We start from the raw sequence: 27,758 nt of genomic DNA on the forward strand, positions 1-27,758 counted from the left end.
GGTTCACATTCAGGCTATGATGCCTGCTCACCCAGCTGCAGAATGATCTGCCTGAGAAGACTGGGAATAATCTGAGGAGAAGTCTAGGCCAGGGGTCAGCAACCTAAGGCCCATGGGCCGGAAGTGGCCCATGGAGGTCGTTTGACCGGCCCACGAGCTGCCCCCAAACTGAGAGGCCTGCTTGCGCGCTGTGCTAAACCTGCGCAGCACAGCGCGGGGACTCGCTTCCGCGATGCCAAAAATCACATCTGTGCAGATGCCAAAAATCGTGGGCACGATCCAGCCCATGGAGGGATCTCTGCGGAACTGATCCGGCCCAGGCAAGATAAACCTTGCTGACCCCTGGTCTAGGCAGTGTCATAAGACCTCTCAGGATGCAAGTCCCTGTTGCTTCCCTAGCATGCTGAGTAAAAAGCAGTAATTGTTACCTTGCCCTGACAGAAAGGGTAATCTTTAATACAGTGGTACCTCGTGTTATGTACCATCCTCCTTATGAATGCTTTGGGTTACGCACTCCGCTAACCCGGAAGTAGATGCCCCTTGTTGTGAACTTTGCCCCAGGATGCGAGCAGAAATCGCACTCCTACGGCATGTCAGCAGCGGGAGGTGCCATGAGCAAAAGTGCGCCTCATGTTACAAGTGGTTTCCGGTTACGAATGGACCTCTGGAACAGATTAAGTACATAACAGTACTGCTGTTTCAGTTCAGTATGGGAATATGGGATAGTCCCAATTAACAGTAGAACACTAGAGCAAAAGTGTCTGAAATATCATGCCGTAGTACATTTCAGGGCTCCTCCAGATGACCTGTTTATTGAGCATTTATCTTGATTTACTTCCACAAGCATATTTGGCTTCAGGTTAAATTATATCCTGTCTTTATTGAGCATTGATCCTGATTTGCTGGCACAAAGTTTATTTATGTGGTGTGGAGGTTAGATTATATCCTGTCCTTATTTGATTTGTTGGTGGGTAGGGGTTGTTATATGAGAATGAACATTCTGATTTGCATGCGGGGTGTTTATACATCTTCCCATTAATCATGTCTTCATTCTACAATTTTCAAGAGATTAAAGCACTCAGTCACTTAGCACAACCAACCTATTTTTAAAGCAAACAGACTTTTTGTGGCTAGGAAAGAAATGGCAAAATGCACCAAAAAGTCTAGGATGAACAAAGGATTAATGGGAAGACTCCACAAGCAAATCAGGATGAATGCAGGATGAATCCTCATTGTCTTTGTAAACAAATGAAAGCAAAGGCTCAGTGTAGACTGGGAATAGTCTAACTACCACATAATCTTTGGGATGAATACTGAATGAACAGGTTGTCTGAAGTGGCCCTAAATATCCCAGCGTGTGTTTGAATTCCTTCCTGCCAAAGACTGAGTTCAGAGCTGCCCTTAGCCTTCAAGGAGACACAAGACTCTTTGTGTTTTTCAAATGGAAAGTCCACGGCTCATCAGTATTACATCCAGTCCAGATGCATTGACATCATAGATGGGAGGGATAGGAGGATAAGGATGGGCCACTGAGAAAACTATCCTGCTCACCCTTTGACCTCCCCTCAGCTGGCAGAGTTTTATGACAGAGTAAAGGTAAAGGGACCCCTGACCATTAGGTCCAGTCGTGACCGAATCTGGGGTTGCGGCACTCATCTCGCTTTATTGGCTGAGGGAGCCAGCGTACAGCTTCCGAGTCATGTGGCCAGCATGACTAAGCCGCTTCTGGCGAACCAGAGCAGCGCATGGGAACGCTGTTTACCTTCCCACTGGAAGGTATTTATCTACCTATTTATCTACTTGCACTTTGACATGGTTTTGAACTGTTAGGTTGGCAGGAGCAGGGACCGTGCAATGGGAGCTCACCCCGTTTTGAACCACGACCTTCCGATTGGCAAGCCCTAGGCTCTGTGGTACTAAACATATATACTTGCAATTATTATTTACTTCTGATAAAGCATTGTTATTTGTTTGCCTCACTCTTCCTTCAGAAGGCAGTAAAGTCACTGATCCTTCATCTGTCTCTATCTTATCATACTCATTAAGTTCTGGTGTGTATCTCATTCCAAATCCTCGAGAGAGATTCTGAACTATCAGGAGAATATTTCAATTCATTGACTCTTATTGCTTAACCAATTGTCCTGGGCTATTAACATGTTTTTTCTAGTTAAGTTTTTATCAGCATCCTTAACACCTTCTTTCCTATGTGGTTTACATAAATTATTTACAATGTTTTTAGCTCTTCCTGGAAAAGAGGGTAAATCGGGCTAACAAGAAATAAAGATTAAATCTAAAAAAACATACATGATGATTCATGGTTAGCTATATACAAAGGAATTTCGTCTCTTCCTGTCAAGCACTTCAGGTCATTGCAATCAGTGTCCCAAGACCAATAAGCTTTCTAAACAAAACATTCCCTTTTCAGGCTATTACATGCAATAGTCACCATTTGCAAAACAAAAGGCAACATTTAGTCTTTTATACGAAGCTTTCTGTGCCACTCTCCTGTGTGCACTTGTTCACAGGATAGACATTCTTCTCCACAGCTCACAAACACAATTCAGAATTTCGTTGGCCATGGTTCCTTCCTGGTCCTCAGTTAATAAGGTTGTTTGCTGAGATAAATAGAGTTTTATTATGGCAGGGCCAGGAATGTGTGTTGGACCATCAGAGCTACATTTCAAAGAAATGAAAAAACCTGTTTCACCTAAGACTGACATTAGCTAATATGGACCAGTGGTTAATCAGGGTGCTGGACTTAAGACCAGGGAGGCCTGGGTTCAAATCCCGACTCTTGTGATTAAGGGTCACTGAGTGACCTGGGTCAGTCACTCTCTGCCACTTCACCGTGCAGGATTGTTGTGGTGATAAAATGGGGGCGGGGGACACATGTATCTCTGAGGAGGGGGGTTATGCCTGTAATAAATTTATAAATAATTTTTCATTTTTCCAGTAGTCCAAACACCTACACTCAAACATTCTTGCTGAATTAAGAACACATTTCCCAATACAGATGAAATATCCTCTCTTGGCACAAGGAAACTGCCTTCCTTGGACTTCCACTCACTAAGATAACGATAACCTCTTTGTGGCCAATTTTATTGCCAGCCTCTTAAAAAGGTACTTTCCCCACTAAAGCAGCAGTCCTAACGTGTCTACTCAGAAGTAAATGCCATTGAATAAAGCTAAGGGAAAACCTAACAACATGGTAGCAGGGCCTGATTTAGATGGAGAGCGGCCCTCGGCTACTCCACTTGTGAGGCCCCTCCCAACCCCCCACCCTCACGACTAGAAGAACGTGGAAGAGTGTTATAAGCAAAACTGAATGAAGCCAAGGATGATGATGGGCATTTAAAATTCTGCAATTCACATCATAAAACTTCATCAAAATTTGTTTGTCTAAGTTTGTCACTTTCAGTGTACAGAATGCTCAGTGCGGACAACCTCACTTGAGACATTGTAGCCCTTAATTCATTTTTAATTCTTTTAGGTCTTGAAAAACTCCTCTCTCCTGGGCAGTTAGTGACCATAAGACTAAGAAATAGCTGCAAGATTGCTTCCACATTAGGAAAGGCCATCTGAATTTTTTCCTTGTATATAATTTGATAAAGGTCTGTATGAGACAGAGAGTGCTCTGCTGTAAGCCTACGGCTTTGTGTCACGTACAGGTGAAAGTGCAAAAGTTCATCACTAAGTTTCAGGTCAATATCTTCTGGGTATGCTTCCATCAACAGTTCAACACGTGGCTTAATTTCTTGCTTAGATGCTGTCAAAGTAGCAAGAATGGCAAACAATTGTGCAACATCACTGTACACAGTACTTCTTTTTAAATTGGCTTCAAGTGCATCTAATATAGGAATAAAGGATTTTATTCTAAACCCACCGTATCTCTTTGATAGCGCATCTAAGGCATCAGGTGCACTTCTGTCATTTCTTTCCCATTCCCTCACTCTTTTGTCTCCTTGTTTTGTAGTTGACATTTGGCAAGGTGGCTTTTGTCTCCCTGCTTATTTAACTTATATGCAGAATTCACCATGCGAAAGGCTGGGCTGGATGAATCCCAAGCCGGAATTAAGATTGCCGGAAGAAACATCAACAACCTCAGATATGCAGATGACACAACCTTGATGGCAGAAAGTGAAGAGGAATTAAAGAACCTTTTAATGAGGGTGAAAGAGGAGAGCGCAAAATATGGTCTGAAGCTCAACATCAAAAAAACGAAGATCATGGCCACTGGTCCCATCACCTCCTGGCAAATAGATGGGGAAGAAATGGAGGCAGTGAGAGATTTTACTTTCTTGGGCTCCATGATCAGTGCAGATGGTGACAGCAGTCACGAAATTAAAAGACGCCTGCTCCTTGGGAGAAAGGCGATGGCAAACCTAGACAACATCTTAAAAAGCAGAGACATCACCTTGCCAACAAAGGTCCGTATAGTAAAAGCCATGGTTTTCCCAGTAGTGATGTATGGAAGTGAGAGCTGGACCATAAAGAAGGCTGATCGCCGAAGAATTGATGCTTTTGAATTATGGTGCTGGAGGAGACTCTTGAGAGTCCCATGGACTGCAAGAAGATCAAACCTCTCCATTCTGAAGGAAATCAGCCCTGAGCGCTCACTGGAAGGACAGATCGTGAAGCTGAGGCTCCAAGACTTTGGCCACCTCATGAGAAGAGAAGACTCACTTGAAAAGACCCTGATGTTGGGAAAGATGGAGGGCACAAGGAGAAGGGGACGACAGAGAATGAGATGGTTGGATGGTGTTCTTGAAGCTACCAGCATGAGTTTGACCAAACTGCGGGAGGCAGTGGAGGACAGAAGTGCCTGGCGTGCTCTGGTCCATGGGGTCACGAAGAGTCGGACACGACTAAACGACTAAACAACAACAACAAGCACAGCTAAGGGTGCTTCCTGGCAACCTATTTATTGCACATTCATCCTAATTTATTTGGAGGGAGATTAGATGGCCTGGGTTATTTAACTGGCAGTGGCAAGAGTCAGTCCAGCACAGTCAGTCATTAAGTCTCACTCTCGGGCTCCTGGATGCAATTAGTCCTGCTCTAGTTAACTCCCTCTTGAACACAAGCCTAGCTGCATCCCTCATGTGTGGGTGGGTGTTTTTTGGCATTTTCATTAAAAAAAGCTCAACAGTTTTGGGGTCTTCCTAAAGATAGCTCTTTTGGGGGGGTGCGTTTTTTACTTATTTAGCCTAATGACTGTTGGGAAGGAAGTTATTAGATGCTCAAGCAGCAGAGCAGAGGCAAAGCTGCTGCAGCAGATTGCATAGGCTTACCTGCAGGAAGGAGCCCCAGCTCACTAGTGTGAGCTGGGCAAGCTTCCAGTGCTCTTCTGTTGTCAAGGATGCTTATGAGCTGGATATTTTTGGAGGTCCTACAGAGCCCAGGAGAGAATACATACAACACACACATAGAAAGCGGTTGTGTTGCAGGGGGACAAAGGCGCAAAATATAAGCTCCAGATTTGCAAATACAAGACTTATTGTGCATCTAAATAACTATTCACATGGTATAAAATGGGTAAAAGAAACAAGACTATGCTCAGAGGCATACAAGACTTCAGTCCTAAACTCATTTGCGGTGGTACCTCTGGTTACGAACTTAATCTATTCCGGAGGTCCGTTTGTAACCGGAAACAGCTCGCAACATGAGACGCGCTTCCGCTAATGGTGCCTCCCACTGCTGCCGTGCCAAAGTTCACAACAAGGGGCATCTACTTCCGGGTTAGCGGAACGCATAACCCAAGGAATTCGTAAGGAGGACAGTTTGCAACACGAGGTACCACTGTACTAGAAAATGATCCCTACTGAACTGAGGCTGCACTTCAGCTATCAAATCTGAAGCAGCTTCATGCTCTTGTACACAACCGCTTTGCTCTTCCTTTCGCACATGCAGAGAAACAAGTCAGGAAGACATGCTTAACCATGGTTTCCTGTTGCCTCTGAACTCGGAACTAGGGTTAATGGCTTCCAAACAAGTCAAAATATGGTTGGCTTCTGTTTTTTGGCTCATTTGGAAGCCATTACCGTAACCTTTGTTAGCGATCTGCACATAAAGGGAAGTTCTGGTTAACTGGAACATCCTTTTTAAAAATAAATAAATTGCATTTTCTATTTGACATAAACAAGCAAATTAAAAACATAAGGTAAACGTTTAATTCCTTTTGACTTCCCTTCCCCTATTGTGGATCATAACATAATGATTTCCCCCTCTGCATCTCTTTCATAACTCTATTCTTATAAATCCTTTATCATTCCATAGTTCAATTTTTTGCTACAAGTTTTCTGTCAATTCTACTGATGTGTGTAATTGTTTACAATAGTTTTTCAAATAAATTATTAATTTTCCCCTTTCTTTATGAAAGACCTCCTCTTCCCAGTTTCTGATTCTTCCTGTAACTTTTGCTATCTCAGCATAGTTCATCAGTTTAATCTGCCACTGCTCCTTGGTTGAAGTTGTACCATCTTTCCATTTCTGGGCTAGCAGAATCTGTGCAGCAGTGGTTGTGTACATAAATAGTTCCATCTGGTCCTTCGGGATCTCTGGTCCTATAATACCTAAAAGAAAAGCTTCTGGTTTCTTAGGAAAAGTTATTGTCAATGTTTTTTTTCAATTCATTATATATACCGTATTTTTCGCTCTATAACACGCACCTGACCATAACACGCACGTAGTTTTTAGAGGAGGAAAATCCGTAGGCATGCCACCCGTAGGCATTTCCTCCATAACACGCACAGACATTTCCCCTTACTTTCTAGGAGGAAAAAAGTGAGTGTTATGGTGCAAAAAATACAGTAATTTCCCAGAATTCTTTTATCATCTTACATGACCACCACATATGATAAAAAGTACCCTCTTTTTCTTTATATTTCCAGCATGTTTTGGACTTTGATTTATACATCTTAGCTAATTTTCCAGGAGTTAAATACCAACAATACATCATTTTCATACACTTCAAAGTGTAACATGCTGTAAATTTTCATCCTGTTGTCCATAGTCTCTCCCACACTGCTAATTCAATGTTATAACCAAAATCTTTGGCCTAGTGGATCATAACTGATTTGACCTGTTCATCTTTTGTTTGCCACTCTAATAAAAGTTTATATATTTTTTAAGCTAACTTGATTTTATTTTCTAACAATTCTCTTTCGAACTAGGAGGCTTTATTTTAAAAACTCTTCTTTTTGACCAACTTAAACACTTCATTAAGTTGGTAATATTGCAACCAATCTGTTACTAATTTCCTTGTATCTTCAAACCTCCTTAGTTTTAAATCCTGATCTGCTTCATTTAATAATTATTTATAAGTTGTCCAATCATTTATCATAGTCCTTTTTTCACCGATATTGCTTCAAGTGGAGAGAGCCACCATGGTGTTTTGTGTTCCAATATATTTTTGTATTTATCCCATACTTCATACTCTGGTTTCCTTATAACATGGTTCAGAAAAGCTTTATGAACTTTAATCTTGTCATACCACAAATAGGTGTGCCAGCCAAATCTGTTATCGTGTCCTTCAAGATTTAATATGGAACCATTTCCCAGCTATATCCATTCCTTTAACCAGCAAAGAGAAGATGCCTCAAAATATAATTTCAGATGTGGTAAGGAGAATCCACCTCTTTCTTTGCTATCAGTCAATAATTTATACTTTATTCTTGGTTTCTTTCCCTGTCAGATAAATCTAGTGATATCTTTTTACCATTCTTTAAAGCATCTTGTATTGCTGATCACTAATAGTGTTTGAAACAAAAATAACATTTTTGGTAGCACATTCATTTTTATCACAGATATCCTCCCCATAAATGACAAGTTCTTCCCTAAATTTATAGGCTCTTCTTAACCTCTCTCCAAACTTTCACAGAATTGTCTTTTAAAATATTTATATTCCTCAGTGTTAAACACATTCCTAAATATTTAATTTTCTTTTCAATCATTAATCCTATTGATAATTGTAGATCGTTTTTTATCTGGCAATTCATATTTTTCACCATAATTTTTGTCAAGTTTGAAACCTGTTTTCTTTCTGAATTCGGAAATTTGTTCTAAAACCCTTGGGACACTGACCATAGGTTCCTCTACCACTATCATCACATCATTGGCAAATGCCTTGAGTTTATATGCTCTCTGCCCCACTGTTATCCCTTTGATCTCTTCATCAGATCTATTTCTTCTAGCCAGAACCTCCAACACCAATATAAACAATAATGGTGACAGGAGGCAGCCTTGTCTTGTCCCCTTAGTTATTTTAAATTTTCCTGTTGAGACATTATTCACTATCAGCACAGCATGTTGATTAGAATAAATTGCCTCAATTGCTTTCAAGAATATATCTCCACAATTCATCTTTTCTAAAGTTTTTGTCATAAAAGTCCATGAAATGTTATTGAAAGCCTTCTCTGTGGCTTCCTGATTTGTTTCCCTGCTCAAGCAATGGGAGGAACAAAGTGCTGATTGTTGAACAAGGTTTGCTGACCTGGCAAGATCTAAACAGGCAGGAGATCTTCGGTCATGATTCGTGATAAATAGCCCAATGGAGTCATCAACTCCTTATGTGGTGGCAGTGGGAGGCAAGTGCATTGTTGGGGACTGGTAGGAATGAGAGTTAAAAAAAAAAGGATGGTATTATAAAGCCTGTATATATATCTATGGTGTGGGCACATCTGGAATGCTGCTTCCAGTTCTGTTGTTGGTTCTCAGTGAGGTCTAGCATGCTGCATAGACAACTTTTTACATGAGGCACCTCCTCCTGCCACGCCACACAGCAGGCAGGCATGCTTATCTGTGAGGTAGGAGGAGACAAAGGGTGCTTCAGGTTGGAGTCAACCACTTCCCCACAAAACTGGGCTTTTAACAGAAAGCGACAGGGAAACTGGAGTGGAAAGGGTGTGGCAGCACTTGCTTTGAAGCAAAGTCATCCAAGCTGTCCACAAATAAATCAGGATGAATACTCAATAAACAGGTCATCTGGAAGCACCTGTAAAGAACCCCCCAAACCTCGTGTCCCTGCCACTTCCTTGCCCTTCTTTTTTATATATTAAAAATACCCTCTTTTTGGGTGTGGAGATCTGTCATCCCTAAACCTCTGACTGTTCTCATACCTACCTTCCCTCCCTTTTACTTCAAGGGATAGCACAGATTAAAGTTCCCTAAGAAAGCCGCCCTTTAAAAAATGGAAAACAAAAATCCCTGCTATTAATTAATTAATAAATTAATTGTGCCAGTCAATCAACCCAACGAACCAGTCATAAATGATACTGACAGTGCAGCCAAACCACTCCAATTCTTCCTCTCCAGAGAGTTTAATCTCCCTCTTCTGGACAGAATTTTATAGGCGTAGCCAAAATATTGTCCTCTTGCCAGGATGAGACAGCATGGGGGGGGGTGGAGAGAGGCCCCAGCAGACCCATTTTTGCTGTTTAAAGCATGTGCCTGTCATGCAGTGCTTTTTTTTCTAGAAAAGAGGTGCAGGAACTCCCACTTTTATTGACGGACAACCCTAAGTTCTTGAGCTTTTTTTAGGCGGGAGCCAAAGCCAGGAGTGGTAGCCGTGCCACTAAACAGCTGCCAGTAAGCTACAAAGGTGAAAAAAGCCCTGCTGGCCTATCATCACAGCATACGCACCAGCTCAGTATTGTGAAGGAAGAGGTAGCATTTTATTGAGAGTGGGGAGAACTTTGTTGCTTTGGCGCGGTACAGTGGTACCTCTAGTTACAAACTTAATTCGTTCCGGAGGTCCGTTCTTAACCTGAAACTGTTCTTAACTAGAGCATAGTTGTCAACGTTTCCCTTTTTAAAAGGGTTCTCATCCTGGGGCAAAGTTCTCAACTCGAGGTAACTCTTCCAGGTTAGTGGAGTTTGTAACCTGAAGTGTTTGTAACTCGAGGTACCACTGTATTTGTATATATCTTTCTTCATCAACATTTCCTACCTAGCAATTTTCCCTACCAGAATAAGCATTCCCTCCAGGCCAGCCATGTACACATTAGAGACTTGAAACACATCAAATTCACCCCTCCTTTCCCTGCTGTGTTTCACAGCTCACTCTTATGTTGCTGTACAGTCCAGGAAGGGGGCGGGGGGGGGATGGCTGCACATGTGCAATGGCTGTCTCAAATGTACACACCTCAGCCTAACTTCCATTTCCGAACTGGATACAGTGGTGTCGGGGGGGGGGCAGGAGGCCAGGGCCCCAGATGCAGAATCTTGGGGGGCACTAACCATGTGCACGCAAGCACCCACCCATCAGCTGATGGGTGCTGGGTGACCGCAGCACCCACCCCACTCCTGCCCGCCAGCTACAGGCAGGTGCCCATATGCTGGGTGGGGGCAGGGTGCGGAGGGTGAAAAGCAATCTCTGCACCCCAGCAATGGCAAGGTCTTGGGGAGTGCAGAGGGTGCTCTTCAACTTCTGTGCTCCCACAGTATATGGCTGGCTCCAGACTGCCCCTGTTTTACATGAAGGAGCCAAGTGCATACTGGAAATTTAGGTTTCTGCATTTAAAGCAAATTAACATTTGCTGTTGCCCTTGCACAACAAATCAACTTTCTTATTTCAAAACAAACAACTTTTTGCAGTTTTCAATGTGATGTAGAAAAAACCTGCTCCTTTTCGCTTATGGGGTATCCAAGAGCCGTATAGAGTCCCTATCAGTCAGAGAAAATAACAGAGGCCAACCAGAGAATATTGAGAAGCAAAGCAGCCAGCAAGCCTGATCTTTATTAAACTGTTGCAACAGGGTCCTCACGCACCACGTGCTGGAGGGAGGAGGAACCCAGAACAATGGTGTGCAAGCCCTTATGTAGACTTTTGAAACTGCCCACCCTGTAGCTCAGGACCACCCCCCAAAACATCATACTGTACATACATCACAGGAGGAGGTGGGCTACAGCAGAAATAGATTATAGGGGGTGGTCTACAACAGAAATCCTGTCTGGCAGGATACTGATAATGGTCACTTGATTGCTTTACCTGGGCAGCCTGGCCATTCCTTTTGCAATGCTAAATGCTTAGTTCCTGAATCCAGGTCACAGGCTCACCCTATTCATACACAAAGATGCCCTAAAGCAGGGGTCGGCAACCCGCGGCTCCGGAGCCGCATGCGGCTCTTTTACACCTTTGCCGCGGCTCCGCAGATCCTCGGGGACCCTGAGCAGAAAAGCAGAAGCGCCAGAAAGAGTAGGGGGATGGAGCTGGGCAGCCGAGCCGGGCAAAGGAAGGCAGCGGCGGCAGCGGAGCTTGAGAGGCGGCGGCTGCTGGGATGGAGGAGGAAGTGGCAGCGGCTGGAGAAGGGCTGCTGCTGCTTCTGCCGCCGGAGGGAAGTTCTGCCAGGCGGCTTCATGGCTCATAGCTTCCCCCGGGGTAGGGCGGGCGGTGGCGGCGAGGGGGACACCTCGTCTGGAGGACGGTGAGGAAGCAGCCGAGCAGCTCACGGCGGCGCCTCTTCCCTCATGGTGCAGGGAGCGAGGAAGAAGAGGAGGAGGGCGGTGGCAAGAAGGCGCGCCAGGGCGCGCTCCCTTTCGCCGTCGCGCAGTCCGCCCTGCCCTCAGGCCCCGCGCGCCGTGTGACGTCGAGAGCCGCCCACCCAGGCCACGCTCTCCTCAGCCCCGCGCGCAAGGCACCTGAGGCAAGGGAAAGAGAGCGCGCGCGCGCGCTCGAGGGAACTGGCAGGGCGGGGTTTTGTGGGGGGGTGGCGGTGGTGCTTCGGGATCCTTTTCTGTGCCTTGCTTCTCAGTGGCCGCCGAGTTGAGGGAGAGCACCTGAGGGGAACCACAAAATGGGCCCGCCCTCCCTGTCTGGAAGGGGTGAATTATGAGAAATGATGAGAAAGTTGCACCAGCAGAAGGAATGGATATGTGCTGTTAGTAAAAAGAGAGGGAGATGAACTGCAGGGAGGGACAGACACTTTTCTATGTATTAATTTGTATAATGCCCTCTATGCACATTTGCAAAAAATGGATATGAGAGGTACCATACCCCTCTTTGCTATCTGAAATAGACTCAGGGAAAAGAGAGAGAATGGGAGAAGGGGAAGAATGTGTGGTTATTTACATTTGGCTTGTTTTGCGGCTCCCAGTTTTTTTCCCCCTTTGGAAATGGGTCCAAGTGGCTCTTTTTGTCTTAAAGGTTGCAGACCCCTGCCCTAAAGACAGGTAAGCACAAGACAATGGAGAGGCTTTCCCATTTCCTTTCTCCTTGCAGAGAAACATTTGGGAGAGTCAAAATGGTTTCAGGATTGCTCTCCTGCACTATTTCAGACATGTGGTTTATATACAGTGGTGCCCCGCAAGACGAACGCCTCGGAAGACGAAAAACTCGCTAGACGAAGGAGTTTTTCGTTTTCTTAGCCGCTTCGCAAGACGCATTTCCCTATGGGCTTGCTTCACAAAACGAAGCTTGCCCCGCAAGCTCCGGGGATAGCGGGGAAGCACAGCGCGTCTTCCCTGCTGTCCCCGGACCTCTTTTGAAGCAAGGGGCGGTGGGGAGAAGATCGCTTCTCCCCGTTGCCAGCCCCGCAATCTCTGGGGACAGAGGGGAAGGCGCGTGCGCCTTCCCCTCTCTCCCCGGACCCCTTTTGAACCAAGGGGCGGCAACGGGGAGAAGCGATTCTCCCCGCTGCCCCTTCCCTTGCTTTAAAACAGGTCCGGGGACAGAGGGGAAGGCGCTTGGCGCTTCCCCTCTGTCCCCGGACGGTCTCCATAGGAACGCATTGATTGATTTTCTTTTTTTTAATATAAAATATTTTATTCAATTTTCAAACATAGAGTAGAGAATCACATAGCAAACATATCAACAAACAATATTAAAAAGATAAGAAAAGAAAAAAGAAAAAAAGAAAAATACAACTGTTCATAATATTTTTATATAACTAACTGGACTTCCTCACATCTCCCTGCCCTGCATTCTCTATAATAAAGATACCAGCAAATTATTACCTTGTTTCAATTCTTATTTTATACCTCTCAAATATTATACTTCTAATCTTAAATTAATTTGACAATTAGTTGAAACTTAAGTTGAACATAATATTGTTTTAAGTTTCGACCTTTTCTTGCATATCACTTAATTTTCTAAATCTTTCAGACGAGTTGCTGGAACCATGCTTTTCTAAGTCATGCAATTTCTTAACATTCATACAATTTGTATTGTTTTTGTAAATAGTCTTTAAACTTTTTCCAATCCTCCATTGTTTCTTCTCCCAAATCTCGGATTCTGCCAGTCATTTCAGCCAGTTCCATATAGTCCATCAGTTGTGTCTGCCACTCTTCCAGTGTGGGCAAATCTTGTGTCTTCCAGTACTTTGCGATAAGTATTCTTGCTGCTGTGGTTGCATACATGAAAAAAGTTCTGTCCTTCTTTAACACTTTCTGGCCGACAATGCCCAAGAGGAAAGCCTCTGGTTTCTTAGTGAAGGTATATTTAAACACCTTTTTTAACTCATTGTAAATCATTTCCCAGAAGGCCTTCACTCTTGGACAGGTCCACCAGAGGTGAAAGAATGTCCCTTCAGCCACCTTACATTTCCAACATTTGTTATCAGCTAGGTGATATATTTTTGCAAGTTTGACTGGGGTCATGTACCACCTATATATCATTTTCATAATATTTTCCTTCAGGGCATTACATGCCGTGAATTTCATTGATTGATTTTCAATGCATTCCTATGGGAAACCGTGCTTCGCAAGACGAAAAACTCGCAAGAAGAAAAAACTTGCGGAACGAATTAATTTCGTCTTGCGAGGCACCACTGTACTTTTCTATGTGTTTGCATTGTAAATTTATGAACATTTAATTTATATATTTGAAATCTTACGTTCTTTTAACAATTGCATTTCCCCATTGGTTTGCAAAGTGTGGGATGAACAAATGACTAATGGGAAGATTTGTGAAGGCCTCACAAGCAAATCAGGGTGAATGCAAAACTAATGTTGATTTTCATATAACTGTGCTGCTATAAAGAAAGCAGAACCAGTGAAGACCAGGCAGACTCCAACCACCATGTGCACTTTGCATAAGCAAATCAGGATGAATGCTGAATGAACAGGTCATCTGGATCAGGGGGAACAGGGCAGTAAGACAAGCCCCACCAGATCAGACCAAAGAAACAGCTCAGTCAGTAGAGTATGAGGCTCTTGATCTCAGGTCAGGCATTGGGTGAGAGATTCCTGCATTGCAAGGGGTGGACTACATGACCCTCATGGTCCCTTCCAACTCTACAATTCTATGATTCTAAGTCCAGCATCCTGCTGTCACAGGGGCAACCAGATGACCATGGGAAACCCACCACTGCAACCCCCAGCAACTGGAACTTGTGCATAGTTCCTGCGGTGCAGTTTCCACTCCCACCCCACTTATTTCCCCCCTTCCCCTTTCCCGTTAAGAGGCCTGGGAAAGAAATAAGTGACTGCCCCAAGCCCCTAGGAGCCATTGTCTGCTTGGGGGGTCCTGGAATCACACAGGGCTAGGAGACATCTATGCGAGACAGTTGGAAGCTGCCAAAATATCCCCCCTTCCTCCTCCTTCTCCTATCACAAGGGAACAGCCAGAGGTTAACTCTCCATTCACCCAAATAGCTGTGTTAACCCTTTAGCAGCCAGCAGCATCCCCATCACCAGACTCTGTGCATTTAGTAAAAGGTTGTGGTTTAAGGAGGGTAAGAGTCAATTCAAATGTGGATTAAAATCTTCTTCAGCCACCACCAAAGATTAACTGGGAAGGGTAACAAGCAGAAAACATTGGGACTCTTGATCTTTTGAAGTGCCCCCCCCCCCCCGTAGCTAGCCGGCCACACAGAATCGATGCTCTCCTCTCTCTTTAAGAATGCACTTGAAGGCAGATTTCCCCTTCCACTCCATAACCACAGCCAGCAGAAGGTTTGCCTTAGGCCCAAATGGGCAGGGTGGCAACCAATGGTCCGTTTAAATGAGAAGCTATTAGTTAGAGGAGAGTGGGAGGCAGAGGAGGGAGGGAGGGTGGGTGCAGGGAAAGACTTAATTCTGCCCTCCTCCAGTTTCCCTTCTCCAAGTTGCTCCCCCCCCCCACTGCACAGTGGGAATATGGGCATAGCCAGGATTTATGTTGGGGGGGGGGCAGGCTTAACTAACTCAGTTTAGTATTTTTATTTATTTACTTGATCTTAGGGGAGCAGCTGCCCCTTCTGGCTATGCCCATGGGTGGGAAGTCATTGGCAGTGCAGTTTGGGGTGGGGCAGAGCAGACTGGGGAAGGGTTAAGCACTCTTCCACTTCAGCCTCATGCATTAATTCTGCCCCCCTCCACACACACACACCTAAGCAGCTTTCAAAGCATAAAAGGGAGCATCTGGCTGCAGATGAAGAGATAATGGAAGATATCATTTCATTTGCTCTCACAAAGCTTACACTGTGGTTAGAAAGTACCCAGTCTTTACTGAGCATTTGTTCTGATTTGTTTATGAGCCAATTATATGACTATGAGCATACATCCTGATTTGCTTATGGGGCATTTATACATCTTCCCATTAATAATCCATACATTCCAAACTTTTCAATGCATTTTTGTGTCACTTTCCAAGTCTCAAAAAGTCATTCTTTTAAAAAGTCAATTTGTTGTGCTAGAGAGACAGGACACTTTAAGCCACTTAAAATGCACAATCCTAAAGTTCTGGTTTGTGCTTGAATCCTTCCTGCAAAATAGTGGCATGTATCAGGTCTTCTCAGACAGAAACAGCTCAACATTTCAAATTAACTGCTCAGTCCTATTGCTGATCAGATAGCTTGTTAACACTACAGGATGAATAGCTGATGTTTCATCAGTGGGAGCTAATGACAGGCGATATTCTCTCTCCAGCTTTTTGAATGTGATGCTCTAGGAAAAGGGAATCTTTTTGGTTCCACAGTGACAAATATTTATCAGGATCTGCCTTAAGGGTCAAATTTGACAGATGGGTGAGTCCACTCACCTGTTAATCATATGATGTCACAAATGATGCCAGGGGATTTGGTGCTTTGAAGTCCCAAAGCTGGGGAAGGCTGGCAGGTCAAGACTGAGAGGCTGATGATTCTGCAGGGACTGGTTAGCGGCTTAAATCTGTGAATGTTTGTAACAGTTTTTGACAGTTCCTTACAGTGCCTCTTGTGGTTGGTGGCGGCTGTCTGTGGTGTTGTGGTTTTTATCCCTGTTTGCCACTGTACTGTCATTTGCTGCTTGTGCACTACAAGCTGAGTTTATGGCCAATCAAACTTCATTCTGGATGTGGGAACCTGCACATAGCTACTGTTTGGTAGATACTGGGGGTGGTGTGTAGCCTTTGTAACAATACATTACACTGATGATGATGTTATAAGACTTTCTATTCTCAATGCCCAAGACTGGAGAGTAGAAAGTGGGGGAGCTGTCTATATATTTGTGCTCCCATGTTTTAGTGCAAAAGCAGCATGACATCACTACATCTTATTTTTTAAAGAAGCAGACTACAGCTATAAGGTGCAACCCCAGACACCCCCTACGACTAATGATCTTCCATCACCCCCGAGCCCCCCCCCCCACTGCCTGAACCAGTAATGCACTGCCACTCCAAAGCTATTGTGTTCATCATTGCAGAAATGGCTACAAAGCTGGATGGCAAATGCTGTGCAATGCAGCAGCCTGGTAGTATTGTCATCTGGATAATAACTGAGTTGGAGAAACGACAGGCATTCCAGAGAAGACAGCTAGCACCGAAAAAGCGTTCTCTTCCAGCGTCATTTATTCCCAGTGCAGTTTGGTACCTGGCCAGAAGGTGGCGAGCTCTGATTTCCACAAAGGCATTCATGATCTCTCACAGCAGCTGTGAGAGGATTCCCTACCTACCCCTTTGGCCATGTTCAACACTAGAAGTTAATTGAGATGAATAGACTCAATATACATTGATATTTGAGAGGGGCGTTTGTGAAGAAGGGGCAGTATTCTTTCTGTTATAAGCAAATGAAGAGAGTACTGTACTCTTCACCTAGGAGAATGTAGCAAAAACATGGAATTTACTGTATTACCATCATGGTATAAACCAGTGATGGCGAATCATTTAGAAACCGAGTGCCCAAACTGCAACCCAAAACCCATTTATTTGTTGCAAAGTGCCAACACGGCAATTTAACCTGTATATCTCATTTTTTGTGTGTGTTTCACGTTTCTTCTTTAGGACTGCTGTTGTAATAAATAACCCTTCATAAAAGTTATTGCATTACATTCTTCATTAAATTATCTTTCCATTGATATATAATTTTATGGTATAACTCAGTGCTTTTTTTCTTAAAAAATTTAGGGGTACTCTCATTTTGACTCAAGAAAATCACCACCGGGGGAAAATACAGTTCAAATTGGGAAAAATAAATGTAGTGAATTTCTTCTCCCGTTAAATTCACAAAATATTTAGGGGTATGCGTCCCCCTGTGTCCCCACAGTAAAAAAACACTGGTATTACTCCCAAACAAAGTGGTGTTATGGGCCATCACACCTCAGAAATACATTTTTTTCCAGCAGGTTCCATAATTTTGGCCACTAGTGTACACTGGAGGGCTGTACTAAGAGCCACCCTCTTCCAATTTTTAATTTGAGATAGTAATGATTGTCTGCATGTGCACATACAAATAAATAAACCCAGGCAGATGGACGGGGTATAATTATTATTATTATTATTATTATTATTATTATTATTATTATTATTATTATATTTTGCCGTTTCTTCAGCTGCCATTTGATCGCAGCCTCTACGGAATGAATTCCTCTGTTGGCTTCTGCGGGAAGCCCAGCAAACATTCAAACCCAGCAGCCCAGTTTTAGGTTGCCGTCTTTATATGCTTACTGACATGGGGGCTAAGCCTTGCTGAACTCAAGGCAGCTTACTCCAGAGTAGGAAAAACAGACTGGCGGGAGGCCCTGGCGCATCAGAAGTCATGCCTGCTCAGCCCCTCGCTCGCCCCCCAGGCCCTGGTGCAGCAGGCTTTGGACGGCACATGCGAGGCCTCCTCTCCTCCTCCTCCTCCCCCACCCCCTGCTGGGGCGATGGCGCACGTGCCCACAGAGAGGACTCTGAGTGCCCTCTCTGGCACGCGTGCCATAGGTTTGCCACCACTGGTATGGACACATGATTTGGGCTTTTTCATGCATCATGGAATTGTAGAATACCCACACCAGAAATTGGCACTGGGAACAAAATTCAGCATCTTGGGAATCTAGTTTGATTTTAAATGAAAAACGTTTCTGGTCCTTATTGAATTTGTCATAAATTTGTAGTGAAACCTGAAGGCAGAGCAGTAGTAGGAGAAGATTATTAACATTTTCAGTGGTCAGGGTAAGGCTCCAGGGCCATGTGTAGCTCATTGCACCTCTGCATGACTAATTATTCAAAGCAAACAAGTGCCTGCAAATGTGCTTATGCCACAAAATTCTGCAGGCTTCAGTAATTGTCTTTCCTTGACACACAATTTCAATTTCTTTTTGAAGACCTTGTTAAACATAGGGGAAGTTTTTAATCCAGTTCATAACCCACACTATGTGTGAGAGAAGTCCTGTAACTATGTTAAACAAACCCTCCCTTGCTCCTATTTCTTTATCAGCAGAAGATATTTTAAAGAAACCCCCACTATATTTATATAATAACTAATCCCTTCCAAGTGATTTGAAAGCAGATGAGAAAGCCAACATCACACCGCTAAAATGAGCCGGATTTTGTTTCTAAACAAGAAAATCAGCAGCATAACATCTTTGTTTACCTTTGTGCTATGAAAAGCCTCCTTGTCTAATGTCTGCAGATCAGGATGCTGTGAGAGGTACCAGAGCAGGCGGGGCTTGTTCTTTCTATCCGGTGGCAATACTACAGGTATAGGAAGAAGGGGAGGAAAAACTCAGCGCTCCAGTCTATCTGGGAGCCCCAATGTGAATGGATACTCCCAGTGGTTAGTGACTGATGTTGAAAAGAAAGCACTCTGCACCCACTCCTAAGAAGAGCTCTGCTGGATCCGGCCAGTGGCCCATTTAGTCCAGCATCCAGTCCAGTTCTCACAGCGGCCAAGCAGGTGCCCCAGGGGGAAACCCACAAGCAGCAGCTGAGCACAAAAGCACTCTCCCCCCCCCCCCAGAAACACTTCTGTCCATTCATATTGAGCCATGATGCTGAAACTGAAAGCAGTCCCTAGATCCATTCCCTGGTCCAAATGAAGCCCTGATGTCCCTTTAAAAGCAATAATAATAATAATAATTGAGCTGGCATGCTGGTCGCTATAAGAACGCAGTATATGAACATAGAAAATCAACAAGATGAGCAAGGCCAGAGGCAGCTTTCTCTTGAGCCTTGCAGTTGGGACCAGTTGTTGACAAGAGCTGTGACTTAGCCTTCTCCTTCCTGACAGTGCTCAGGCCTTCAGCTTCCTGGATCAGCTGGTTCTGGACTAAGGATTCAGGAAAGGAGGGGAGGATTCTGCCAAGGGCCGGAGCCCAGGGGAGGAAAAGGGTGTGGGTCTCCCGAGTGCTATCAGCACTTCCTTTGCCTGAGGACAAGAGGCCAGGCTGAGGATTGGAAGGCCACTTGGGAGTCATCGTAAGCACTAGGCATGTTGCACTGGTAGTGCAGTAGTGAAGGGTCCACATCTGTCGAGGTGGCAGAGAATTCAATGCAGGTAGATAGGAGATGGGTGGGAAAGGACTTGCTCATTCACAAATACAAATGGAGCAGACAGGAGAGAGAGAGACCTGTTAGACACCAAATATGTGTACACACCAAATATTTAAAGTGCATTCAAAGCACCTACATACCCACACCAAGAATCCTGGGAGCTGCAGATTGCCCCACATAGTGCTACAATTCCCATCATCCTTAATAAACCTCAGTTCCCAGGATTCTTTGGAGGGGGGTGTTTTAGAAGTTAGCTAAATCCAGGATCTGATTAAAAGCTGCTGAGGCTGTGCACCAGTGATTATTTGGGGGAGACCTTACCGTATGCTGTAAAACCTTTCAGTTTTGTGGAATTTTAATGGGCCCAACCAGGACTTCTGCTACTTTTAAAAAAACACCAAGAGCATTGCTCAAGGCTGGCTGGCAGGCTACAGAATACCACAGGGAGGCTGCTTTTAAGTTGCCCCAGCAGGCTCCATTTTAGCACAAGGGAAGCTGTTCAGTGTGCAATTACTCATTGTGCAGCAGGAGAAATTTTCCTTATGTCAGCACCAAAGTCCCCAAACACAGACTATGGCAACCCTGGTGGGGTCCATTAAAATACTCCATGGATGTGCCACACTTCTGTGGATGCTGTTGGATTTTTTGTTTTTTTAAATGGAACCTAGAAACTGTATTATACTGTGTCTGGCCATTGGTCCATCCAGCCCAGTATTGTCTACACGGACTGGCAGAAGCTCTCCCAGATTTCCAACAGGGTTTCTCTCCCAGCCCAAACTAGAGAGGCCTAGGATTGAACCTAAGACCTTCTGCATGGAAAGTGGATGCTATTCTATATGCAATTGCTTGTGCCCTACTTGTTTTTATTTGGCTACTGTTATTTGAGAGGAATTTGTGACTGTAGGTAATGTAAAATGAGAAGCATGACCATTCGTTCTCAACAGCTGAATTTGTCACCTTTGGCTTTGCATATGGGAGACCTGGGTTCAAACAGCTGCTTATCCCTGAGAACTCATTGGGCAGCCTTGGATCAATAACAATAAAAATTAAGCATTTCCACAACTAAATCTTAACCCCAACCAAAACCTCTACACCCAGCAGCCTCTAAGCATTCTGGTTAGCTGGTCTTGCAGGACTCACAGCAAAGCTGATCTCTGGACGCTTAAGCTCTAGCAGCAGCTAGTCAGTGAGGTCCCCGCCCTCCCAAACCAGGTGGAAACAGATGGGCAACCCAGGGAACGAGTCTTGCAGGACTTACAGCAAAGAAGGTCTTTCTGTGTACCGTATTGCGTTAGATACACCAAGCTGGTCTGATTCAATAAAAGGCGGCTTCTTATGTTCCCCATCTGAAGCCTCAACCTGTCACCATTCAGACATGTGTGCATGCTGCCTATCACCCTTTCATTCCGCTTCATGCCTATAGGGTCACCAGAGCCTTGGGGAGGGGAGGCGGTAGAGAGTAGATGGGCTCTTCTCTTACCTTTGAGAGCTCCTTGATTCCCAATAATTAATAAGGTTGGCCTCATTGGCAGAGTGAAAGTTTTAACGCAGAGTGGGGGAACCTCTGGTCCTCAGATATTGCTGAACTACATCTCCCATCCACCCAAGCCAGTATGTGTCCTAGGTAAGGCCGATGGGAGTTGTAGTCCAACAACATCTAGCCGGCCAAGGGCTCAGCACTCCTGTTTCAAAGCATGAAGAACAGTATTATCACTTCCTAATTGCTATAGCTCATGCAGCTGGTAAAAGTGCCAGACATGACATGGTCCAATTCAAAACCAGGCAATTTTTCTTGTAGCAAGGGGTTGGTATGCCCTCTGTACTGAAAACTGAACCTTTTGCACTAATGTTATCCAAACTGCCCAGAAAACCAAATCATTTAACCTGTATAGATTTGACAGACTAGCATCTATTTGATAGTTTTGGACAACTTCTTCAGTTTTTGCTCCACCGACTCTTCTCCCAGGTCTCGGATTCTGCCAGTCATTTCTGCCAATTCCATATAGTCCATCACCTTCATCTGCCATTCTTCCAAAGTGGGTAGATCTTGTGTCTTCCAATACTTTGCAATAAGTATTCTTGCTGCTGTTGTGGCGTACATAAAGAAAGTTCTGTCCTTCTTTGGCACCAATTGGCCGACAGTGCCCAGAAGAAAGGCCTCTGGTTTCTTCAAGAAGGTATATTTAAATACCTTTTTCAGTTAATTATATATCATTTCCCAGAAAGCCTTAATCCTTGGACACGTCCACCAAAGGTGAAATAATGTACCTTCCGTTTCTTTACATTTCCAGCATTTATTATCGGGCAAATGATAGATTTTTGCAAGCTTGACTGGGGTCATGTACCACCTGTATATCATTTTCATAATATTCTCTCTTAAGGCATTACATGCCGTAAACTTCATACCTGTGGTCCATAACTGTTCCTAGTCAGCAAACATAATATTATGTCCAACATCTTGTGCCCATTTAATCATAACAGATTTCACCGTTTCATCCTGAGTATTCCCTTTCAACAGCAAGTTATACATTTTTGACAAATTCTTAGTTTTGGGTTCTAGCAGTTCTGTTTCTAGTTTTGATTTTTCCACCTGGAAGCCAATTTTCTTATCCAAATTATATGCCTCCATTATCTGATAATAATGAAACCAATCTCTCACTTTGTTTTTTAATTTATAGAAACTCTGCAATTTCAATTTGTCTCCTTCTTGTTCCAAAATTTCCCAATATTTCGGCCATTTGGCCTCCATATTGAGCTTTTTCTGAGCCTTCGCTTCCATCGGTGACAACCACCTTGGGGTTTTATTTTCAAATAGGTCCTTATAACTTATCCAAACATTAAACAATGCTTTCCTGACAATATGATTTTTAAATGCTTTATGAGCTTTGACCTTATCATACCATAAATATGCATGCCATCCAAATACGTCGTTAAAACCTTCTAAATCCAAAATGTCTGTATTTTCAAGGAGTAGCCATTCTTTCAACCAGCAAAAAGCTGCTGATTCATAATAAAGTTTAAAGTCTGGCAGGGCAAATCCACCTCTTTCCTTTGCATCAGTTAATATCTTAAATTTTATTCTAGGCTTCTTGCCCTGCCAGACAAATCTAGAGATATCTCTCTGCCACTTCTTGAAACAGTCCATCTTGTCCACAATTTGCAATGTCTGAAACAAAAACAACATTCTAGGCAATACATTCATTTTTATCGCAGCAATACGACCCAACAATGAAAGCTTCAAATTTGACCAAATTTCTAAATCTTTTTTCACTTCCGTCCAACATTTTTCATAATTATCTTTAAATAAGTTCCTGGATCCACCCTGCTTCAGAAGCTAGCAGGCCTGTCCTAAATTATAACCATGTAGGCAATCTCCCTAACCTGGCCCCCACATGGGTTAAATTGACTGGGAGCTTAGATCCTACCAAAGCCACTCAAAAAATAATAATCAGGGTTCAGCCTTGAAATGAGCAAGCAAAGTAATAAAAATGCAGAGTGCTTTGCAGAATGTATGAAGTGCCTTTTCCTTCTACATTGAACAAGCCCAGTCAGACCCACCCATCCGGGATAAAGCAGTTAGAGAAGAGTGATTTCCAGACATGGTCAGCCCCCCTTCACCCCCAGACCCTTCTGCTTGGTTAACGGAATCGGCATGGTTCATTTGTGCGTTATATGGGCCGCTGCTACACTGACTGACCCAGGGCTATGAACTCTCCCTGCTTTCTGCAGCAGCTGTTGACTCGCAGAGCTGATTTCCCACTCTTTCTTCCTCTCTCCCCTCCCTTTCGACGAGATTTCATACTTTCAGCAGGAAACGCAGTTTGGGGGTGGTCATCATTCCCTGCATTAGGAGGGTAGGGAAAAGGGGCTGGGAAAAATCTCAGAGAGGGAGGGAGGGAGGAAGGAAGGAAGGGAGGGAAGGAAGGGAGAAAAGGGAGGGTGTGTTTCTGCTCAGGCTCAAGAGACACTCAGGTTTCTTTACTGCAAGGAAGTTTGCAGCTCCCTTCTCTCCCAGTAAGAATCGGGCAGAGGGGTTTTAGATGGAGGCCAGCTCAGGGGCTGCCACCAGTTTTGCAGCGCATTGAGATGCCAGCCCCAAATCAGACACCATCAGAATCCATGAAGGTAAGCTGGGAACTTTTCCCCTTCCTTTCCCTTACTGCTTGTGACACCGGGTTAGGGGGAGCAGCTTCTTGCAAATGGGATCCAATGGCTGGAAACACAATTTTCTCCCAGTTTTTTTAAGGCTGTGGCGGAGACACAGGATTGCTACGAGAGTGGGGGCCTGGATGGACCAAATAGGCTTCAAAGGCAGCCACAGAAAAGGGGAAGATGTGCAGACGGGAGCTTTGATGGGATGCTGGCCTTTTGGAAGGGGTTGCTTCCGACTTCACTAGACAGCTTGGAGATGGGGCTTTTGAAGGATGGCTTGTAATAGTTTACAAACAAAATATGCTTTAGCTATTATGCAGTGGCCAGCCAGGAAGCACATGAGCAGGCCAGGAAGGCAACAGTCTCTCCTCCACCCCCGCCGCCATGTTGTTTTCGCCCCCAATGTCTGATGTTCAGAACATGGAAGTTTCACTTATCAGCTGTCCATGACTAACAACCTGGGATGCACCTATGAATAAAATGGGAGTGGGTGGAGCTCAGCCTTGGCAGGGAAGGCAGCCCTCTGAGCTTTTCTGTCTAGCCCTCTGGGCCACAGGCTCTTTCCCTGGGCTCCTCTCCCAGGCAGCTCCCCTCCCCAAGCCTATTCTGCACCCTTAGGGAGTGCTTTTTGACTCGGAAGCGTCCACAAACTCTGCTTGCCTGGATGGAGAGGGGTGTGTATTCAGAAACCTCTGACTTTTGTGTGGCTGGAAGGTGTTATGTACTGAAGTTCTCACCCTGGGCCAGCAGGGGGATACTGTAGATAGTTATGCAAATAAGGGATCGAAAGTGACGTTCAGTGATTGGATAGTTTTAGAAAGTTGTTACAGTAACGTTGTACTGGAGCTCTATATAAGCAGGCTGACTGAACCCTTCAGTTCAGTTCTGTCCTGGCCTGTGAATAAACAAGAGCTGTTTGAAGAATTGCTGTGTCGTCTGATATGTTCACCCACAACTTAACAGAAGGTACAGTGGTACTTCTGGTTAATACTTACAGTGGTGCCTCGCAAGACGAAATTAATCCGTTCCGCGAGTCTCTTCGTCTTGCGGTTTTTTCGTCTTGCGAAGCACGGATATTAGCGGCTTAGTGGCTATTAGCGGCTTAGTGGCTATTAGTGGCTTAGTGGCTTTAAGAAAAAGGAAACAAACTCGCAAGAACTCGCAAGACGTTTCGTCTTGCGAAGTAAGCCCATAGGGAAATTTGTCTTGCGAAGCGACTCAAAAAACGGAAAACCCTTTCGTCTAGCAAGTTTTTCGTCTTGCAAGGCATTCGTCTTGCGGGGCACCACTGTAATTCATTCCGGAGGTCCATTCTTAACCTGAAACTGTTCTTAACCTGAAACACCACTTTAGCTAATGGGGCCTCCTGCTGCTGCCGCGCCGCTGGAACATGATTTCTGTTCTCATCCTGAAGCAAAGTTCTTAACCCGAGGTGCTATTTCTGGATTAGCGGAGTCTGTTACCTGAAGCGTCTGTAACCTGAAGTGTTTGTAACCTGAGGTACCACTGTAGTCACATCCATTGCTTGGCCCACTTTCTCCTCTGGCCGCTCCCACCACAGGCATGTACTTCCCTAAGCCAAGGTCGCCTATGTGGAAGTGTGGCTGATAAAGGTTGTGCTGATAAAGGTTCCCCACCCCCTTAAAAAAACTATAAGATGATAAAGGGGTACAAAGTGTGAAATAATGTGTGACCATGAGTATTTGGCAAATGAACAAATGACTAAGCTGGACTATGTTTGTGTGTCTCCCCATGATAGGGGATTTTGCAGTTTCCAAAATATTGTACCAGATTAGCTTCCACTAAGGGAGGATCCAATATCCAGTGCAATTTTGACACTTTAAGAGGGCTGCCAACTGAACATGGCCTTGGGTAAGGCGCCAGTGGCTGTGCACATGCTATACATTTAAAACACATGCCCCCCCACAAAGGATCATGGGAACTGTACCAGTCAGAGACTACAATTCCTGGATTCTTGGCAGGGAGGAAAATAGAGCAGCTCCCTATATCATCCATGTATTCTTGCCCTGTACAGTGGTACCTCGGGTTACAAACACCTCGAGTTACAAACACCTCCGGTTACAGACTCCACTAACCCAGAAGTAGTACCCCCGGTTAAGAACTTTGCCCCTGGATGAGAACAGAAGTTGTGCGGCGGCAGCAGGAGGCCTGATTAGCTAAAGTGGTACCTCAGGTTAAGAATGGTTTCAGGTTAAGAACGGACCTCTGGAATGAATTAAGTTCTTAACCCGAGGTACCACTGTATATGGCCAGAATTGCGAGGGGTTGCTTGAAACTTCAGTCTTTGCTCAATACTGATCTGAACCACCCAGGAGACGGCATTGCTTAAGACGCCAACAAGAATGTGTGTCTTGCATCACAATAAATTAATCCTGCTGATCAAATAACGGTGCATATTTATTGAGTTGTTGCCTCCTGCTTCATTAGGAAAGACAGTTTACAAAGTCCTGAGCCGCAGCCACCAGTCTTGGCTTGTATGATTGGAAGGGAACAGCTTTCACTGTTCAGTCCCCCTATGAAGCCCTATCATTTCCTTCTTGCCTCAGCAGATATGCTGAAACCCAAGCTGGTCTAGTTTCACTTTTGTTTAAAACGATATTATTATTTTTTAAACGATATAATAATAATAATAATAAAAAATTTTATTTATATCCCGCCCTCCCCAGCCGAAGCCGGGCTCAGGGCGGCTAACAACAATCAAATGGTTCAACATTGTAAAACATTTCATTATAAAATTAATTAAATCAAATTAAAATCAAATTAATGGCAACCATCAAGCAAATTTTTGTGCAGGTTGCCAGAGGAGGGGGTCAGGCTGCGCCCTGACAAAAGGCCTGGTGGAACAGCTCTGTCTTGCAGGCCCTGCGGAAAGATGTCAGGTCCTGCAGGGCCCTAGTCTCTTGTGACAGAGCGTTCCACCAGATTGGAACCGCGGCCGAGAAGGCCCTGGCTCTAGTTGAGGCCAGCCTAACCTCTCTGAGGCCTGGGTTCTTTAAATATGACTATTTAGCAGCCCTGTTTGCGTAAGAGTGGCACCGTGTTGCTGTTTTTGTATCTCTCTGCCAAGAATTTTTTAAAAGGTGATTCCCAAGATTCTCTGGCACTCCAACATGACCAAGAAACAAAACTCATATGGGTGACGGAGCCACGCTGAGCAGGTAGTCTAGGCAGATCCACATCATGCATTTGAAGCACATCCCCCAAAGAATTCTGGGGACTGTAGGGTGCTGGGAATTGTAGTTGTGAAAGGGGGAAACTATAGTCCCAAACTTTTGGGGGAGAAATTGTGCGCTTAAGCATTTGTTGTGAATTAGCCTCTACTAGGCTTGATCCTCACATAGTTGTAGTTTTGTCCCCTGCTTTGTTATGAATGAACTGGTTCCTCTGTTATCACAATATCCTGTCTGCAGAAGCTAGGCCACTCCAGGCTGGAGGGAGTGGGTGGACTTGCAATGCATTGCCCCAAGTACACACCATCACTTTCTGACATATAAATGATTGGCTGCCATGCTCTCTTTGATGTGCTTGCACGACAGTATCACCATGAGAGCAAACCCTGCCACCCATCCCTGACAGTGGGAAGCCTGGATCTCATGGCACAGGACCCTCCCAAGGGGTGCTGTTCAGTGGAGGAGTATACAATTATGCATGGTGGGCAGATGTGGATATAAAAGGTCCCCCCCCCTTGTGTTTCTAGAACTCGGGGACATCCAATGAAGCTGAAAGGTTGGAAGATTCAGGGCACACAAAATTAAGCACTTTTTCACGCACCTTGTACTATGGAACTTGCTCCCCGAAAGAAGTGCTGTACTGATTGCACCAACTTGAATGGCTTTAAAAGAGAATTAGACAAATCCATGGAAGAAAAGGCTATCAGTGACTGCTAGCCGTGCTGGCATGCTCTCCTTCCACTGTCAGAGCCTGTATGCCTCTGAATACC

At 44.5% G+C, this 27,758-nt stretch overlaps 1 protein-coding gene across 3 annotated transcripts in view; it reads left to right on the plus strand.

Moving 5' to 3' along the window:
- TNS2 (tensin 2) overlaps positions 1–27,758 on the plus strand; it is a 135,241-nt gene that overhangs the window by 15,463 nt on the left and 92,020 nt on the right. For 2 of the 3 annotated variants that reach the window (XM_082207777.1, XM_082207775.1), the window contains exon 1: positions 23,592–23,770. The exons of the other annotated variant lie outside the window; for it this stretch is intronic. Coding sequence is in view for 1 of the 2 variants with exons in the window: in XM_082207775.1 (XP_082063901.1) it covers positions 23,732–23,770 (39 nt within the window). In the remaining variant the exon portion in view is untranslated. Of the gene's footprint in view, positions 1–23,591; positions 23,771–27,758 lie in introns of those variants that run through there. 3 annotated transcript variants of the gene reach the window in all.

Source organism: Podarcis vaucheri (assembly GCF_965113315.1).
Source record: "Podarcis vaucheri genome assembly, chromosome: 2".
Taxonomy (NCBI): Eukaryota; Metazoa; Chordata; class Lepidosauria; order Squamata; family Lacertidae; genus Podarcis; species Podarcis vaucheri.